This window comes from Scyliorhinus canicula, chromosome 8, assembly GCF_902713615.1.
Source record: "Scyliorhinus canicula chromosome 8, sScyCan1.1, whole genome shotgun sequence".
NCBI lineage: Eukaryota > Metazoa > Chordata > Chondrichthyes > Carcharhiniformes > Scyliorhinidae > Scyliorhinus > Scyliorhinus canicula.
In genome coordinates, this window is record NC_052153.1 from 164,537,596 (window position 1) to 164,558,692 (window position 21,097).

General features: G+C 46.3%; 1 protein-coding gene across 3 annotated transcripts in view; it reads right to left on the minus strand.

Moving 5' to 3' along the window:
* Positions 1-696: 696 nt before the first annotated feature.
* Positions 697-21,097, minus strand: part of LOC119970657 (neurolysin, mitochondrial-like) — a 102,561-nt gene continuing 82,160 nt past the window's right edge. For all 3 annotated transcript variants that reach the window (XM_038805633.1, XM_038805634.1, XM_038805635.1), the window contains exons 11-13: positions 7,848-7,976; positions 6,017-6,153; positions 697-1,028 (exon numbers count right to left, since the gene is read on the minus strand). In XM_038805633.1, coding sequence (XP_038661561.1) covers positions 867-1,028; positions 6,017-6,153; positions 7,848-7,976 — 428 coding nt within the window. In that variant the 3' untranslated portion in view covers positions 697-866. The remainder of the gene's footprint in view (positions 1,029-6,016; positions 6,154-7,847; positions 7,977-21,097) is intronic.

Consider the following 21,097-nt stretch of genomic DNA (forward strand, 5'->3'; position numbering starts at 1 on the left):
CGGTATATACCTATCCCTTTCCATCGCTATAGTGAGTGTAACTGAATTGTGGTCACTATTACCAAAGTGCTCACCTACCTCCAAATCTAACACCTGTCCTGGTTCATTACCCAGTACCAAATCCAATGTTGCCTCGCCTCTTGTTGGCCTATCTACATACTGTGTCAGGAAACCCTCCTGCACACATTGGACAAAAACTGACCCATCTAAAGTACTCGATCTATAGCGTTTCCAGTCAATATTTTGAAAGTTAAAGTCCCCCATAACAACTACCCTGTTACTTACGCTCCTGTCCAGAATCATCTTTGCAATCCTTTCCTCTACATCTCTGGAACTTTTCGGAGGCCTATAAGAAAACTCCCAACAGGGTGACCTCTCCTTTCCCGTTTCTAACCTCAATCTATACTACCTCAATAGACGAGTCCTCATCAAATGTCCTTTCTGCAACCGTAATACTGTCCTTGACTAACAATGCCACCCATCCCCCTCTTTTATCATCTTCCCTGAGCTTACTGAAACATCTAAACCCCGGAACCTGCAACAACCATTCCTGTCCCTGCTCGAGCCACGTCTCCGAAATGGCCACAACATCGAAGTCCCAGGTACCAACCCATGCTGCAAGTTCACCCACCTTATTCCGGAGTTTTTAAACTATTGTTTTTAAAATCTGAGTGAACATTATAACAAAATCAAGCGTTGCTATTTGTGATCTCTTTATTTTAGTTCCACTGACTACAGAAGATGCAGTTACCCATTATTCTTTCCAGATATTGGTATAATACAGTTAAAGGGTAAACTTGTATAATAGGATCCGTAAAATGTGACTCCATTCATCTGCACATTTATCGTACTTTTGGTGCGTACATTTAACTTTTGCCAGGAGAACACTGTTCTTTATTGACCAACAATCCTTTGCTTAGAAGGAAAGCCTGTTCATTCGGTTCACGTCCAAGGAAGTTTTTGAGCATGTCCATACCATCTAAAGTTCCCCCCGGTTTGAGGATAGAGTCTCTGTAATTCATACCAACCTATTAACAGAAAAAGTAAACATTAGTATACTTCAGCAAGTATTACTTTTTAAAAGTGTAGCAACAATTAACTATCATTTAAAGACTGCCACCTTTCAATATTACCCTTGCTGCTCCCTTTAATTCTTGCACACAAAGAAGCAGAAAGCTGTTTCTATTGTTAAGAATTGGAGAAAATTAATATTAAAGAATAAAATTGGGATAAAATTTAAAAGAGTTGTTAAGGGCAACTGTCTGGAAAACATTTTGATATGTAAATTAACATATCAGTGAGAAAAGCAAGTGTTTACCTATACAACTAGGGGAAAACAATTGAGTTTAGAAGAGATAACTTTAAAGTGGAGAGATAAGGAAATTGAGTTATGATAATAGCTGTCTCCACAGGGTAGGTAACATCAAAGGAAAATAATGATATGTCAATAGCACAATTACTGGGCAACACGGTAGCACAGGTGGGTGGCACGGTAGCATAGTGGTTAGCACAGTGGTTAGCTGAGTTCGATTCCCGGCTTGAATCACTGTCTGTGCAGAGTCTGCACGATCCCCCTGTGTCTGGTGAGTTTCCTCCCACGAGTCCCGAAAGATGTGCTTGTTAGGTGAATTGGATATTCTGAATTCTCCCTCAGTATACCAGAACAGGCGCCGTATTGTTGCGACGAGGGGATTTTCAGTTTCATTGCAGTGTTAATGTAAGCCTACTTGTGGCACTAATTTGAAAGAAATTTTCTTTTTAGAGTACCCAATTATTTTTTTTTCCAATTAAGGGGCAATTTTATAGATTTATAGAGAAATACAGCACAGAACAGGCTCTTTGGCCCATGATGTTGTGCCGAACTTTTGTCCTAGGTTAATCATAGAATTTTGGACACTGAGGGCAATTTATCATGACCAATCCACCCAACCTGCACATCTTTGGACTGTGGGAGGAAACCGGAGTACCCGGAGGAAACCCACGCACACACGGGGAGGATGTGCAGACTCCACAGACAGTGACCCAAGTCGAAATCGAACTTGGGACCCTGGAGCTGTGAAGCAATTGTGCTATCCACAATGCTACCGTGCTGCCCTTAAGAAGAAATTAATCAACACTCCATTATTCTACCCTAATCCATGTACCTATCCAATAGCCGCTTGAAGGTCCCTAACGTTTCCGACTCAACTACTTCAACAGGCAGTGCATTCCATGCCCCCACTACTCTCTGGGTAAAGAACCTACCTCTGACACCCCCCCTATATCTTCCACCATTTACCTTAAATTTATATCCCCTTGTAATGGTTTGTTCCACCCGGGGAAAAAGTCTCTGACTGCCTACTCTATCTATTCCCCTGATCATCTTATAAAACTCTATCAAGTCGCCCCTCATCCTTCTCCGTTCTAATGAGAAAAGGCCTAGCACCCTCAACCTTTCCTCGTAAGACCTACTCTCCATTCCAGGCAACATCCTGGTAAATCTCCTTTGCACCTTTTCCAAAGCTTCCACATCCTTCCTAAAATGAGGTGACCAGAACTGCACACAGTACTTCAAATGTGGCCTAACCAAGGTTTTGTACAGCTGCATCATCACCTCACGGCTCTTAAATTCAATCCCTCTACTAATGAACGCTAGCACACCATAGGCCTTCTTCACAGCTCTATCCACTTGAGTGGCAATGTTCAAAGATCTATGAACATAGACCCCAAGATCTCTCTGCTCCTCTACATTGCCAAGAACCCTACCATTAACCCTGTATTCCGCATTCATATTTGTCCTTCCAAAATGGTCAACCTCACACTTGTCAGGGTTAAACTCCATCTGCCACTTCTCAGCCCAGCACTGCATTCTATCTATATCTCTTTGAAGCCGTCAACAGCCCTCCTCACTATCCACAACTCTACCAATCTTCGTATCATCTGCAAATTTACTGACCCACCCTTCAACTCGCTCATCCAAGTTGTTAATGAAAATCACAAACAGCAGAGGACCCAGAACTGATCCCTAATCAAGCAGTGTCTTTCCAGATGCTCAGAAATCCTATCCCTCAGTACCCTTTCCATTACTTTGCCTACCACCGAAGTAAGACTAACTGGCCTGTAGTTCCCAGGGTTATCCCTATTTCCTTTTTTGAACAGGGGCATGACATTCGCCACTCTCCAATCCTCTGGTACCACACCTGCTGACAGCGAGGACGAAAAGATCATTGCCAACGGCTCTGCAATTTCATTTCTTGCTTCCCATAGAATCCTTGGATATATCCCGTCAGGCCCGGGGTACTTGTCTATCCTCAAGTTTTTCAAAACGCCCAACACATCTTCCTTCCTAACAAGTATCTCCTCGAGCTTAGCAGTCTGTTTCACACTGTCCTCTCCAACAATATGGCCCCTCTCGTTTGTAAATACTGAAGAAAAATACTTGTTCAAGACCTCTCCTATCTCTTCAGACTCAATACACAATCTCCCGCTACTGTCCTTGATCGGACCTACCCTCGCTCTAGTCATTCTCATATTTCTCACATATGTGTAAAAGGCCTTGGGATTTTCCTTGATCCTACCCGCCAAATATTTTTCATGCCCTCTCTTAGCTCTCCTAATCCCTTTCTTCAGTTCCCTCCTGGCTATCTTGTATCCCTCCAGAACCCTGTCTGAACCTTGTTTCCTCAGCTTTACATAAGTTTCCTTCTTCCTCTTAACAAGACATTCAACCTCTCTTGTCAACCATGGTTCCCTCACTCGACCATCTCTTCCCTGCCTGACAGGGACATACATATCAAAAACACGCAGTACCTGTTCCTTGAACAAGTTCCACGTTTCACTTGTGTCCTTCCCTGACAGCCTATGTTCCCAACTTATGCACTTCAATTCTTGTCTGACAGCATTGTATTTACCCTTCCCCCAATTGTAAACCTTGCCCGGTTGCACGCACCTATCCCTCTCCATTACTAAAGTGAAAGTCACAGAATTGTGGTCACTACCTCCAAAATGCTCCCCACTAACAAATCTATCACGTGCCCTGGTTCATTACCAAGTACCAAATCCAATATGGCCTCCCCTCTGGTCGGACAATCTACATACTGTGTTAGAAAAGCTTCCTGGACACACTGCACAAACACTACCCCATCCAAACTATTTGATCTAAAGAGTTTCCACTCTTTTTTAGTGTGGTCAATCCAGCTAACGTACACATCTTTGGGTTATGGGGGTGAAACCCACGCAGACACGGGGAGAATGTGCAAACTCCACACGGACAGTGACCCATGGACCGGATTCGAATCTGGGTCCTCAGCACCGTAGGCTGCAGTGCTAACCACTAGGCCATGTACCGCCCCTACTTGTGACACTAATAAAGATTATTATTAACTGGAGAACGGGACATAGTAGCAGCTACCATTACAGCCTCACTGAGCTGCAGCAACAGTCTCCTGAAAAATGTTATTGCTAAACGGGCAGCCAGTTACGAGCAAAAACTCAGACCGAGAAGATTTTGCCTTCTCCAAAATTGTGTGTGGTAATTATCTGCTGGATTTAGCTCAGAGTTATATAATATTGAATGCTGTTTGGGAACAAAGGGACATCTCAGAGTATAGGAAATATAGGTAGTTGGGAATCAAAGGGTAATTTCATGTAATACTGTGTGTGTATGCTCTTCAGTGTAATGAAGTGTTCTAGTGCATTAAAGTCCTTGCTGTAAAATTAAGTAAGTAGCGATTATAATTTGAAATGATCAACAAAGTAGATAATTTATCTTAATTTTATTATTGTCCTCCTACTTAAAGTGCTTGCTGTCAAAGTATTATCTACTTTAAGCAGGTCATGAAGAGATTCTGGGTTTTCTTCCCACCAATTGGCAACTTTTCGACTTATTCAACCAACTATGAAAATAGTTGACCAGAGATCCTTTGAGGTACAAATAACTGCGACAGTCTAAAATTTATGGTTCAATCAACAGATTCAGGTGCAATCAAGAGAACACGACCATATTACTTTCCAATCTGAATAACTGAATCCGTATTTGTGAAGCATATAACATGGTATTATCCTGGGAGGTAGGATTACTGAAGGAATTTTAGTTAAGAACTTGAGAAGAAATGGCAGCACAGTGGCGCAATGGTTAGCACTGCTGCCTCACGGCGCTGAGCACCAGGGTTCAATCCTGGCCCGGGTAACTGTCCGTATGGAGTTTGCACATTCTCCCCATGTCTGCATGGTTCTCACCCCACAACCCAAAGATGTGCAGAGTAGGTGGATTGGCCATGATAAATTGCCCCTTACATGTGACTCCAGATCCAAAATAATTGGGAACTCTAAATTTATTTAAAAATTGATTAAAAAAAGAATTTGAGAAGATGTGCTGTGTGAGTTTATTCATTATGACTGATGGGACAAAGGCTTCAAACAGGATACCGTCAACCACTATGCAGACATCACGGCTGGCAGTAGCATCATTTTTTAAACTGGATCTCCCTTGGTGTTAATCAAGATAGGTCAGAGATTACGTTGTTTCATATGAACAATCAAGATAGGTCAGCGATTACGTTGTTTCATATGAACAGCAGTACTTAATCATGTGACATAATAATTTTATTGCTAAGGTTGAAACTTTATACAATGTCCATTTGAGGATTAGCATTCCCCATGTAACTTTTCTTAAAATAGTTTTGGAAGACTTTGACATATATACTTAAGCGTATCTTGGAATACGTTTTGCATTTTGCTTTTAACATTGATAAACTCTGCTTGGCTTAAATCTAACCAACTCACAAGATGTTGTGGAGGAATTGTAATGTGAGAAGAGTCACCCACATGTAGAGCTTGGGCATAAAAATTTAAAAGGTGCAGTCTCTTACCATCTTTAACCTGTTTACATCTTGGGCGATTCAAATATTATATTTGCAGCATAACCAATTAAGGGAAGTAACCATTAAATGATATACAGTTTTTAAAAAATACGACTGACAATGTAAAATTAGCAAATAATACTTCAACAGGAAACTGCAGAGCTGCAATGTTTTACCATTGGATCCATTATATGATTATTTTTGAAGCGGCTGTAGAACATGTCCATTGAAAAAACTTCACTGTAAAGGTACCCATAGTACTGACCATCATAACCATCTGCCAGGTGCTCAAAAGTAGCAGGCATATTCGTTCCTGCAAAACAAATCAAGGAACCAAAAAAACCCATGATTCTAAACATGATAATGCGCATGTGAATATAATAGCTTAGTTTCTCATACTTTTCATTCTATGAATTAATGCATTATCTATTCTGTGTTACAAGAATCAATTTAAGAATACTTGTAGACATGATGAGCCAGATTTTCACCGAATTGGATGATGCAGGAGCTCTTTAAAAACGATAGATACTATCCAATTCCGGGATTCCTGACTCCGTTCCAAGGGTTTATGATTTCCAGGAGTGCCCGTTAAGGTTTCGCTCTATTCCGGGTCAAAAGCCGGCACCCTGCATTCCCAACTTGGCTAGCTCCATTGTGGGCTAGGCATGCCTCAGTCGTTCAGTCTTCATGGGGTAGGGAAGGTTTTTCAAAGTGTGATGACTCATGGTACCTCAGTGATGTGAACTATAATCTGCATGAGTATCCCAACTATGCCAGGCTGTATCTCTGTCCCCCTAAATAACCCTATGTCCCCATGCCAAAATGTTCCCTGCAAACATTATCTTAAAGGCTATCATTATTATTAATGTTGGTGGCTGCTGTCCACAATCTATTATTACCTTAGTAGGGGATCCTAAATTCAGTTTGACTGACAGTTCAAAGATGTTATTAAAGGATTAGCTATTTAGACATAGATTTATGAATAGGAATCTGTTTGTTGTTATAAGGGATTGAGTGCTTGAGGGAATTATATGTTTCGAATAGATATTTGGACTATTATTTAATTTCATCTCAACCTAGCTTCTAAGTCTTCCCCTGGTGGATACTGAGTGAGGTGACACATACGAATACGTCACAGTCGACCATTCAGCATTTCAAGCCTTCTCTGCCACTCAATAATATCATGTCTGATCTGATTGTGGTCCACAAATTCACATTCCCTGGTCCCCGGTAACCTTTAATTCCCTTGCCCCTGCCTTCACCATACCCTGTGAAGAGAGTACTCACAATTCATGACTCTCAGAGAAAAAAAATCTAATTTCTTTCTTAAATGAGATACCCCTTATTTTTAAATTGTGTCTCCTAGTTCTAGTCCATCCCACAAGGGGAAACACCCTTTCAGCATCCACCCTATCACACCCCCTCAGGTCTTGTATGTTTAATTGTACTAATTGTCAATGGATACAGGCCCAGCTTGTCCAACATCTCCTCATAAGATAACCCCTGCATCCCAGATTTCAGTTGAGTGCGGGCATAAAGGCAAAGGGTGGGTTGCAATTGGTTGGCATTATTTTTGCATGGCTATAATGACCATGAAGGTGTTTGGGTAAAGATGGGTTGTCATGGAGGATATGAGGGGCCATTCGGGTGGATGGCGTATGGGTTGGCATCAGTTAACATGGTGGAGTGCGAGCTAGCAGGCCTAATATTTAACAAAATAACCAGGATTAAGTCCCAATGAGAGCCCACCGTGGTATTTTGCCGCCCCTGTGGCCACCACTGCTCAGTGTCTGGGGGCATCGGGCCTGACTCTATCCCGCATCTGGCACCCCACCCCCAGAGGGAAGATTCAGCTACTTAGTTGAGTTTCTCCTGAGGCGGCTCAATGAGTCTTCATGGGGAAGGAATAAACTAAGAATGGGATGGTGATGTATTAGCCTAAGGACTTTTCTGTTCCATGATGTATAAAATAAAATAGCTTTGAATTTTGATGTGCAGGGTATGTACCTGGTGGTGCTGGTATTCCCAGAATTTCTTCACGGAATTTGGCATATTCCTCTGCTGTATTAGCAGATGATTTTGTATGGATTGACTGGTCAACCTTACTCAAAACAATCTGCCGCAGATTTAGAAGACCTGTTTGGGAAGGAAAAAAGATTAGTTGACTTGTTCCAAAATTAGATGGTAGCTGGTCGGGACTGTGAAAAAATGGGTTAATATTCTGTATTACTCAATTACAAATACTGCACCTTGATTAATATTGTAGAAGGATGAATGTTCTATTCCATTTTTCGAATCAGAATATTTAAAAAAAATTCCATTTAGGGGTAATTTAGCATGGCCAATCCACCTACCCTGAACATCTTTGGGTTGTGGGGCTGAGACCCACGCAAACACGGGGAGAATGCGCAAACTCCACATGGACAGTGACCTGGGGCTGGGATTGAACCCGGATCCTCGGCAGCATAAGGCAGCAGTGCTGCGCCAACGTGGTGCCCTTTTAAGAACCATTTAGAGAGCAGAATAAGTCCTGCTCTGGATAAACAGAACATTCATTTAACTGCCTCATCTTCCTTATGCAGTTCCCATGTAGCAGTTACAATGCTGGAGGGCCCAGAGGAAAATGGAAAATATCAAGGGTAAAAAAAATGAGGAGGTCAGAAAGGGAAGAGGACTAAAGGGAAGGAGAAAAATAAGCACAGAAAGGGAAAAGCAAGTGTAGAGGTAACCTAAATGGTGAAAAGAGGAAAACAGAAATAAAAGGGGACAGATAAAAGAAAAAAGGGAGAATCCTTCCCCCACGACTTTCTGGAGGCTTAACTTAGGGGTACAGGTGCGTTTTGAGGTGTGACCGCCGCATGAAAAAATGTTTGACAAGAGTTTTGTTTGAAATCTATCAGCAATAATGAATGCTAGTTTGAGCCAGCCTTAAGCAAGGCAAATTGGCATGCTTATGTTATTCCTGCTATAATTTTGGCAATGACACTACGTGCTACTGCTTCTATCCTGAATGATCAGGAAAAATCATCAAGAAACTAACTTGTGTTTTGACACCATGGGTTGTATTTCCCCTCCAGGTACAATCAGAGCAAAAAGTACAGAAGCAGCGAGGTGCCTCATTGTTTTTGTGCTGGTGCTTTGCCGGAACAATCCTAATCTAGTCCCATAGCCTGGGGGCGCGACTGTCCGCCAGCCAATGCTGGAATCGGGAGAGGCGATTAATAATAATAATATAAATAATAATAAAAATAATAATAATAATAATTCATTGTCACAAGTAGGCTTCAGTGAAGTTACTGTGAAAAGCCCCTAGTCGCCACATTCCGGTACCTGTTCGGTGAGGCCGGTACAGGAATTGAACCTGCGCTGCTGCCTGGTTCTGCATTACAAGCCAGCTGTTTAGCCCACTGGGCTAAACCAGTCCCTAGGTGGAGAATCAGTCATGAGGCTAAAATCATGGCCGGCGCTGGGTGCCCGCCAGAATGCCATGCTCTGGAGCCTTGACAGCGGCGCCAATGCATTCTACTCCGTGTGTAAACGCAATCCTCATATCATTAGCAGGCCTGACCCAGTAATCACCGGGGAGAGGGTGCGCGACCTGTGGGGGCACGGTCTGCAGCGCAGTCCAATGGACCTGGTTGGACAAGTGGGTATGCACCATGCTAACACGTCTACCTTTGACCCCCAGTAGAAAATGGCTATCAGAATCCACCTAGGAATAGTGGCCTTCATCCTGGCCGCTAGCTTTCCCAAGAGGAACAGGAAGCTGTCGGTGAGGATGGAGAGCCAGCCGCCCAACAGGTCAAGAAGAGGTGGGAAGGAGGCACTGCATCAGGCCTAGTGTGTTCCGGAAGCGCTCGTCATTCGAGGACCTGCCAGATGAGGCGTGCAGTCGAAGACGCCGGCTGAGCAGGACAGGAGGACCGAACAGCATATCTGCCGGATCATGGCATACCTGACACCACGGGGGATATGGGGTAGGACACACGCTCTCAGTGGTCATCAAGGTGACGGCTGCCCTGAACATTTACGCCACCAGGTCCATCCAGGCGGCAAATGGCAACTGAATCGCACAGACCTTGGTGCACAGCTGCATCTGCACCGTCACAGAGGCACGATGTACCCGGTCGGCATAATACATCAAATTCAATGTGGACTGAGCCCACCAGGATGCTCGGGCAGCGGGGTTCGCTGTTATCGCCAAGATGCCTGGGGTTCAGGGGGTGAGCGACTGGACGCATGTCGCCCTACGAGCACTGGCCCATGACGGGCCATTCTTCACAAATCAATTGGGGTTCCACTCTATGAATGTGCCGGCGTGAGTGGAGCTAACCCCTGATGCTGTCCTGCCAGTCCTGGAGGCTCCTGTCACGACCAGTGTCTTAATACTCAAGGCGATGGAGCACACGGAGTGGACCTCCTCCCTCTAGGACTATGCCTCATCAGCCAGTGATTATGCCACCTCCATCATGCCTCACTCAGATCAACCAGCGCCCGGGCATTGCCACCAACACCCTCAGTGGCCAGAGCACGGCTGCAAAGGCCAGGTAGCCCTGGTAAATGGCTGTCTGTGGCAGGGCAGTCCTGTCCTGGGCCACCTCCCGCTCAGAGTGCCCCAGGCCTTGGACATCTAGGCCCATGGCCGATATCTTCGCACCAAGGCCTCCACAACGGACGCCAGCCGTGCGGTGTTGGTTTGGGTGGCAGGCACTGTCAGCACCAGCTCCTGCATCTACAGGTGGTTGGACTCCTCCAAATCACCTGCAGGCTTTGGATGGTTGCTGACAAGCCCTCATGCAGTCCCTGGCTGTGTGACTGCATCTCTACCACTGATAGGACTGCCCTATCCAGAAGCCCAGAACTTGTCCGGATGGCAGTTAGTCTCTAGGGTCGGGCCGCCTTCCGACCGTCTGCCCCTTCGGTGGTTTCTACCACCACGTGTTGTACCACAGCACATGTGTTATGCGCACCAGATAGTACCTCAGGAGCCTCCTCGCTTAAGTGCCCAACCAAGGTGAGTGTCTCTGGGATGGTGGAGGGTGTTTTGGGAGACAGCGGTGTCGGGACGTCAGTGTCATTACTGGACTGGTGCTCCAGGTGTCTTGGGTTGCAGTTCTCGGCTTCTGTCGCTGTCCATGTCCTCCTCCTCGCTGCTACCCGCTTGGGATTAGGGGACACCAGAAGGGCCCCCCCTCATCGCCAAGTAATCCTACAAGACACAAGAATGTTGCATGATTAGGTCGCAGCTTAGGATGTGGTGGAGAGTGTGGAGTGGAGTGGCATGTGGGGGTGGTGGTGAGGGCATGGTGACAAATGTGCAACAGGGAACCCCAACTCAACAGGGTCTCACTTCATCCATCGATGCTGACCTCCGCCTTGGCAACTACCCATTCTTCGGATACACCAATCAGTTCCAGGGCCCGCTGCGCCGTTCCGGTGAGGGGCCCCAGGTCCGATGGTCCCCCTCCGGTCTTTTCCCTCTTCTGGCAGTTATGGGCCGCCTTCTCTTGGGGGCGGAGCGGGTAGAAACAGTGTTCGGCAGTCACATCTGGTGGCCTTTGTGTCCAGGGAAACCGGCCATGGCAGCTGATATAGGTGCTGGGTAGGGAGCATTCATAGCGCCGGTAGGTGGGGTTTGGTTGCCCTCTGGTTAAAGGGGACGGGTAATGGGTGTATGGGACGGGGCTTTGTGCCAGAGGCACAGTGCTTGCTACTCACCCTGGCCGCCCTGAGGCGGTCATACAGTTTTTTATAAGTTTGGTATCCGGTCCTGGTGGAGGTGCCCATAGCGTCTGCCACCTGCGCCCAGGTCAGGTGTATGGCAGCGAGTGGCAGCCTCCTTGCCACCCCGAGGTACAGGATGGCCTGCCTATCCTCCACCATGTCCAGCAAAGTTTCCAACTCCGCATCTGCAAACCGGGGTGCCGCTCTCTGTGCCGCCATCTTTTTTTAAAAAATGTTCTTTATTCCAAACGTGTAAAAAAGCAGCAACATATACAAAAACACACTCCACAAACTCACAGTCCACAGTTTGTACAATTTCCCCTCTTTTTTACCCCCCCCCCCCCACCCAACAGTTCCTCAAACATCGTCATGAACAACCTCCACGGTGTCTCGAAGCCCTTCACTGATCCTCTCAACTTAAATATAATCTTTTCCAACCGGAGAAAATCGCAAAATCGAATAAGTCCCCCAGCCAGGCCGCCACCCCCGGCAGTGTTTCTAACCTCCAATTTAGCAAAATCCATCGTCAGGCAATTAGAAAGGCGAAGGCCACAACATCAACCCCTTCTGTTCCAGCAGCTCCAGCACTTCCGATACCTCAAAGATCACCACCATTGGGTCCAGCCGGATGTCCACCCCCACAATTTTAGATAACGTCCCAAACACCACTTCCCAGTATCTCTCCAATCTCTGACAACCCCAGAACATGTGCACATGATTCGCTGGCCCTCGCTCAGACCTCTCGCACTCGGCCACCCCTTAGAAGAACCCACTCATCCTCGGTTATACGTACCTGGTCATATGTACACTGTGCACCACCTTGAACTGAATAAAGCTAATTCTCGTGCAAGAGGAGGTTGAACTCGCCCTACTCACCGCTACGCACCACAGTCCCCAGCAGATCTTCCCCCCCCCCTCAACTCCTCCCCCCATTCTTGATTCTCAACACCTATGCCCTGCTCCTCGATATGACCCAAAACCTGTGCCCCTCACCTATATATATCCCCATCCAGCATCATCCCAACTTATCGGGGAGCAGCAATTGCTACAATAAGGTGTACTCCAGAAGCTGGGAAACGTCCTCTACTCCTTTTGCGCAAAGCCCCTCACCTGCATATATCTAAATTCACTGCCGCATGGCAACTCAAACCTCTCCTGCAACTCATCCAGACCTAGAAACTTCCCTTCCAAGTACATGTCCCTCGCCCTCTCCAGCCCCGCCTCCCTCCTCTTACCATACATCCCATCCTCCCCTGGCTTAAACCTGTGGCTCCCGCATAGCGGTGTCAACACCGACATCCCCACCTACTTTTTTTAAAAAAATGTATTTTATTCCAAATTTATATAAAAGGTCACAAAACATAAACAATTCGGGAAGCGAACACCCCAACACACAACTATACAGTTTGTACAAATTTTTTCCCTTTTCCAGCTCCTCCCCCCCCCCCCCCCCCCCCCACCATGAGAACAACTCCTCAAACAGGACCATGAACATCCTCCACCTTGCCACGAAGCCCTCTGCTGACTCCCTCAATTCGTATTTGATCTTTTCCAGCCAGAGAAAGTCATACAAGTCACCCAGCCAGGCTGCTTCCTGGTGCCCTTCCAATAAATTTCTTCGCCAGGCAATCTAGAGATGCGAAGGCCACGTCGGCCTTCCTCCCCTTCATCAGCTCCGGCATCTCCGATATTCCAAATATCGCCACCAAAGGGTCCGGCTCAACCTCCTCCTCGTTAGCGCTGTGAAAACTCCTGCCCAGAATCTCTCCAACCTTTTGCAGCTCCAGAACATGTATGTGATTTGCTGATTCACGCCCACATTTCTCACACTCATCTGCCACCCCCGGAAGACCCCACTCATTCTTGCCCAGGTGATATGTACCGTGTACCACCTTGAACTGTACCTGGCTTATACTTGCGCACACGGAGGTCGCATTTACCCTTTCTAGCGCCTCACTCCATACTCCTCAGTTTATCTCCCCTTCCAAATCCCCTTCCCACCTCTCCTTAATCTTCACCACCTGCTCACCTCCCTGCTCTCCCAGTCACCTGGATATGTCCCTGATCCTACCCTCCTCTTCCACGCCCGGGAGAAGCAATCGCTCCAAGAGGGTGTACCTCAGCAACCTGGGGAACTCTTTCCAACCTTCCGCACGAAATCCTTTACCTGCAGGTATCTAAACTCGTTCACCGGGAACACTTCACTTTTCCCTACATTTAGCGGATATTCCAAGAACGCTCCGAACTTCCCCAACAGATCCATAATCCTCTTCATGCTCTCCAGCAGGTCCGATACATACAATAGCACGTTGTCCGCGTGTTGCGACACCCGATGTTCCCTACGTCCCCTTGTAATCCCTTGTCACTTTGTCAACCCGCTAAGTGCCGTCGCCAGAGGCTCCATAGCTAGCGCAAACAACAACAGTGACAGCGGGCACCCCTGTCTTGTTCCCTTGTGCAGTTCAAAGTTTCCTGAACCCATATAATTGGACCATACACTCGCCACAGGTGTCACATATAACAGACCTAAAACAAGTACCGCCATTCCGCCCAGTTGAGTGCCTTCTCCTCATCCATGGACACCACTACCTCCAATACCTGAACTCTCAATGGGGTCTTGATCACGTTTAAGAGCCTCTTTCTATTACTAAAAAGCTGCCTACCTATTTGGTCCTCCGAAACTTCCCCCGAGACACAGCCTTCCATCCTTCCGGCCACCAACTTAACCAACACTTTCACATCCGTATTTAACAGCGATATGGGACCATATGACCCACATTCCAACAGGTCCTTCCCCTCCTTTGGTATCAGTGTGATCGTTGCCTGTGTCATCATCTCCGGCAGCTCCCCCTTCTCCAGCACCTCATTAAATGTCCCCAAGAGATGTGGTGCCAGGTCCGTCGCAAACTACTTATAAAATTCCGTTGGGTAACCATCGGGCCTTCCCCATTCTCCCCCAGTTTATGGTCCCTGTTAAACTCAATGGCCTCTTCTGGCATTTTGAAGTAATACTCAGTGCCTTCAAATGTGACCCACAGTTTCGCCGGTGTGGCCATCTAAAATAGCCACCCGCAAAGGATAATGGGAATTGTGGTCAGGTTGTGACACAGACGGTACACAGCCCCTGTGTATTGTGCAAAGGGAAACCAGAACATAGAACATTGCAGCGTAGTACAGGCCCTTCGGCCCTCGATGTTGCGCCAACCTGTGAAACCACTCTAAAGCCCATCTACACTATTCCCTTATCATACATATGTCTATCCAATGACCATTTGAATGCCCTTAGTGTTGGAGAGTCCACTACTGTTGCAGGCAGGGCATTCCACGCCCTTACTACTCTCTGAGTAAAGAACCTACCTCTAACATCTGTCCTATATCTATCTCCCCTCAATTTAAAACTATGTCCCCTCGTGCTAGACATCACCATTCGAGGAAAAAGGCTCTCACTGTCCACCCTATCTAATCCTCTGATCATCTTGTATGCCTCAATTAAGTCACCTCTTAACCTTCTTCTCTCTAACGAAAACAGCCTCAAATCCCTCAGCCTGCCCTCATAAGATCTTCCCTCCATACCAGGCAACATTCTGGTAAATCTCCTCTGCCCCCTTTCCAATGCTTCCACATCCTTCCTATAATGCGGCGACCAGAATCCAAATGCGGCCGCACCAGTTTTGTACAGCTGCAACATGACCTCATGGCTCCAAAACTCAATCCCTCTACCAATAAAAGCTAACACTCCGTACGCCTTCTTAACAACCCTTTCAACCTGGGTGGCAACCTTCAGGGATCTATGTACATGGACACCGAGATCTCTCTGCTCATCCACACTACCAAGAATCTTACCATTAGCCCAGTACTCTGTCTTCCTGTTATTCCTACCAAAATGAATCACCTCACACTTTTCTGCATTAAACTCCATTTGCCACCTGTCAGCCCAGCTCTGCAGCTTATCTATGTCCCTCTGTAACCTGCGACATCCTTCCGCACTGTCCACAACTCCACCGACTTTAGTGTCATCTGCAAATTTACTCACCCATCCTTCTACGCCCTCCTTCAGGTCATTTATAAAACTGACAAACAGCAGTGGCCCCAAAGCAGATCCTTGTGGTACACCACTAGTAACTGGACTCTAGTCTGAACATTTCCCATCAACCACCACCCTTTGTCTTCTTCCAGCTAGCCAATTTCTGATCCAAACTGCTAAATCACCCTGAATCCCATGCCTCTGTATTTTCTGCAATAGCCTACCGAAAGAGACCTAACTGAAAACTCACAACTACTAAAGGCCATCGATTTCCCCAGGACAATGGGACACAGATTGAAACGTAGCAACAGTAGCAAACTCGGCAGCGCCTATTTTCCTTATATGGGAGTGCATACATGCCTTGGACAATAGCAGCTAGGACCCGCCCAAGCCATCGAGGTACCCGCCCCTAGTTGGCCAGAATTGATTAGGGTGATCCAAACCCTATTGATCCATTGGATCCAGAGTTGGGACCGCCCAAAAGAGCACGAAGGATTGGGGGATAAGAAGAAGTACGCAACCCTAATTCGGTCTCTTTTGGGACCGGCCTCTGCTCCGACCAACTGCAGCATATCGACCAGCCAAGTTCAAGGACCGCGATCGCTATCTGAAGGACGAGCCGCAGCCGAGACGAACCTGAAGACTTCCAGCCGACACACGTGAGGATCCAGATAAAGGCCTTATCTAACCTGTCACTTAGAAGTTAAGTAAAGGTCATTTTAATTGTTTGGTATAGATTAATAAGTAGCCGCGTGCAGATTATTACGCATAGAAACATGCCTGTGTTAATAATAATCAGTTATTGTCACAAGTAGGCTTCAATGAAGTTACTGTGAAAAGCCCCTAGCCGTCACATTCCGGCGCCTGTTTGGGGAGGCCGGTACGGGAATTGAAACCGCGCTGCTGGCATTGTTCTGCATGATAGTTGAACTAACAAACTGGTTGTGTGGTCATTTGTCCAATACAAGAAATGTACTCGCATCTTGTGGTTCAGGTAAAACAGCAACACCGGTTACAGCAACCCAAATCAAATCTTCCTTCACTTCAACACTGCCTTGGCCCTGTTGAATCCAGCACACCTCTTCGCCAGCTCCGCACCAAGGCCCTGGTATATTCAGGCACGATTCTCCTCCCATTCACAGTCTTGCTTCGCCCTGGCCCACCGCAGGACCTTCTCCTTTTCCACGAGCTTGTGTAACCGCACAATCACCACCTGGCGGCTGCCCTACTCTCGGCTTCTGCCTTCGAGACCTGTGGGCCCTGTCCACCTCTGGGGCTTTGTCCAACACCCTCTCCTCCACCAGCCGGGCCAGCATCCTCAACACATATTTTATGCCGCTCGTTCCTTCCACGCCCTCTGGCAGACCCAGGGTCTGAGCCTGGACCTGTTCTCCTGCTCTTCACTCTCAGTGACTTGCATAGAGGTCTCCCAGGATCCTGACCCCGTGTCCAGGGACATGATCTGATCGCTCAGGTCAGACACCACCTTCTCCACCTCGTGAATCGTCGCTCCTTGTGCCTCAAGGCACTTCTTTACAGTGCATCAATGCTCGCAGAGGTGCATTTGCTCCCTCAATGGTCTTCAACCGGTCGCCATGCATCTCCTTCATTTGCTGACAAAATTCGGCTTTGATAAAGGCCATCAACTGCTCCATCTGGGACTTTCCCACGGATGATGCTTCCCCCTCCACAATTCTCGCAATTGTTTCTGTGCCACAGGTCTCCTCCAATTCCTTAGCCAGGTCTTTAACTGTTTTTTGCTGGGTCTGGTAGCCATTAGACATGCCAATCTTGGGGAGAACCTCACCCTCTACACCTTCTGCACCACTTTCCTGTTGGAGCTACCCCACTAATGGGTATAAAGTGCCCAAACCAACGCCTTTGAACCGGAACAGCCTATTCACTCCATGGCCGCCGCTGGAAGTCCCCTCCATGCTGCCATCTTGTTTGCTGGATTGAACGTATATGTGGGGATCAGAGTGTTAATAGGTGGCTACATCTTGTCAGCCTCGAGTGACAATCCCTACTCCGGAGTATCCAATACCGTTTCTCATGGGAGTCTATCGTGTTCCACGTGGCACCAGTGCTAGCCTTGGTATTATTTATGCAGTTTTTCACTTGTGCAAATTTCTTTCGAAGGGATTACCTATACAAACCAGAATATAGAATCATATCACTCATTTCAGACTCCACACCTGCCATCTGCACTCAGTCAAACTATTAAGGGATCCTATCTGAGACAATTTATCAGAGCCATTATCACCAAATTAATATTGATGAGGTTTTAACTCAACTCTGCCTCTAAATAGAGGCAAAAAGCAATACTTTTCAAAATTTTAACCATTTAAGCTTACTGCACAGAAGGTGACCTTCTGTAGCAAGCACTGGGGGCTCTGATATCCTGGGAGATGCCCATGAGTGCCGCTCCGTCTGGTCCCCATTTGTGGAGCCCAGCACTGAACGGCGCACACCCGAGATTTCCAAGACAAAGGAATTAGGTCCCTCACCGTGGGCAGATCGTGGGAGTGCATATTGTTTTTTTTTTTTTAAAATTTAGAATACCCAATTAATTTTTCCAATTAAGGGGCAATTTAGTGTGGCCAATCCACCTACCCTGCACATCTTTTGGGTTGTGGGGGCGAAACCCACGCAAACACGGGGAGAATGTGCAAACTCCACACGGACAGTGACCCAGGGCCGGGATTCGAACCCAGGTCCTCAGCGCCATAGGCAGCAATGCTAACCACTGCGCCACCGTGCTGCCCTGGGAGTGCATATTGGAATGAGACTAGCTGGCTCATTCTGATATGCAGGTTTGCTAATAATAATAATAATTGCTTATTGTCACAAGTAGGCTTCAATGAAGCTACTGTGAAAAGCCCCGAGTCGCCACATTCCGGCACCTGTTCAGGGAGGCCGGTACAGGAATTGAACCCACGCTGCTGGACTTGTTCTGAATTACAAGCCAGCTGTTTAGCCCACTGTGCTAATAAGTGATCCAGCCCACAATGGGCGGGATTCACATTGCGACGTCTCGCGAGATCTCGTGAGGTTTGGCGAGCTGGGTGGATTCTGGATGTGGGATCTCCCGGCATCCACCTTTCGGGTGCAACGCAGCCGGTAGATCGTGCCCAGTATCTTCTCTGTGTGAATTTTAAATTGATTTAGAATTTTCCCTTTGGCAAAAACTGGGCTAAATCGCTGGCTTTTAAAGCAGACCAAGGCAGGCCAGCAGCACGGTTCAATTCCCGTACCAGCCTTCCCGAACAGGCACTGGAATGTGGCGACTAGGGGTTTTTCACAGTAACTTCATTGAAGCCTACTCGTGACAATAAGCAATTTTCATTTCATTTCACAATGGACCTCTTCAAGGAAATTTTAAAAAACAGGTGGCACGGTGGCGCAGTGGTTAGCACTGCTGCCTACGTGGCTGAGGCCCTGGGTCTCTGTCTGTGTGGAGTTTGCACATTCTCCCCATGTCTGTATGGGTTTCACCCCCACAACCCAAAGATGTGCAAGGTAGGTGGATTGGCTATGCTAAATTGCCCCTTAATTGAAAAAAAATTGGGTAGACTAAATTAAAACAAAAGGAAATAAAAAATACACCTTTCATATGACTGGGTATTTGAAAACAAATAATCGTAACTTTTATAATTTAAAGACGATGCCTGGATTTTCACCAAGATGGTTTGACTCAGGAATCCTTTACAAATAGCAGGCAGGGCCTATTCCGGGATTCCTGACCGCATTCTCGAGCTGTGAGATTTTTGGGAGTGCCTTGAAAGGGTGTGGGCCGCTTCTTGTCAGAAGCCTGAATCTGGCAGTTCCGACCTGACTAGCTCCATTGCGGGGACAGGCTGTTTCAATAGAGTCAGATCAGGTTTTTAAAGAATCAAAGTTCACAGCTGCTTGTGAACCATAGTGTGCATGAGGGGACCTTTTATTTAAGTCTTTCTGAGAGCCTATTATCATCTATTAGAATAACAGAACAGCCGTGCCCCAAAGATAATGTTGTTTAATTGATAGCTATGGCTTTCTGATCTCTGCAGTCAATTTCACAATGCTTGCTGACATTATTCAAGCGGTTTTATGTGTTTGTGGCTTCTGAAATTTAAAAGGTCTTAGATGATTGAAGCTTCTATTAGTTTCTCCAGACCTTTCATTTCCAAGCATAGAGGAAAGTGATCATGGGATCACATCTTTTCAAAGTTTTTTGTTAGATATACAGCTTTACACTGTGGTGTAAAGTGCACAGTGGGTCAATAGGCATGGAAGTGCAAGAACTTGGCATGGGGGTGAGCTGGATGGCAGAGTTTGGCATCAAGGGGTGTATAGGTGAAAGGGCAGAGCTTGGCATTGGAGGTGTGAAGCACCTGCGGAGGTGGGTGGAAGTGCAGAACCTGCAAACGGGGTATGAGGAAATATGGAGTGGTGGGGAAGATCTCACAGCACCGAGGCAAGTCTCTTAAACAGCCCACCTCTGCAATAGGCAAGTTTTGTGGCTGTCTCCGCACTTCTTCCCGGGTTGGCTGGCCCAACCCCAGCTCACACCTGGCCCCAGAAATGAAGATCCTGCCTTTCTGGGCACTTTTGCCGGAGTCGGGCAGGCCGAACCGGGAATTTCTCTGGCTCCCCTCTTTGCCTTGAGGATGTGAATACAGACATAAAATTCTAATCTAAGACCTGAAAGTCAGAGTATGAATTGACTTTTAAAAGATAATACCTATTCTAATAACAATTCACTCAAAACTGTTGTTTATTGGATTCATTATTAATTGCAATAACTCATGTTCAAAATTTGAAAGATGCCCAGTTGTTAATCTACACAGGAGTTCAAATTCAATTTATTCGGACAATAAAGTCCAATACTTTATATAAAATGCTTATTTTATTATTTATTACTAGCAATTTAGTATTGCTCGGTTAATTCTGGAAAGTAGATCACAGGGAACTGAAGGCATGTATAATGGGGTAGAAAACAAAAAACTGGTATCATAATGTAAAAATTAATTCCAGATCAATGCATGCCATATGACAATGCCGGCTTTCACAGCAAGAAAGAAGTAATAAAAAGGACTTTATCTCAAAATATTGGTATGGGAAAACCTATTAAAATTTGTATTATGCAGCGTAGGATGCATTTTTAGTTGGCATATATAACATATTTGATTGAAACCCTAGAGTATAGTGTCATGAATATGCAATTCAGTCCTACCCTTACACTGGAATTTCAATGGATTGATGCCGAAAATCCATCCCATCTTACCATATCAGAAAAGTCACAAATTTAAGATGACTAGATTCTATCAAGTATTTGAACCAAGCTCTTGGCTGGTAGTTGGAGTTCAGAATGGAGCTTTCAGCATTTCCCACTTTGCTGAAAATATATTAGTGATAATGACCCAAAAGAGGTACCTACTTGGCTTCCTATGCTCAATTTGACAAACATCACAAAATTTTAACAGCTTATCTGTAAGAATCTGCAAGATTCTGCAAGAATGAAGAGGAG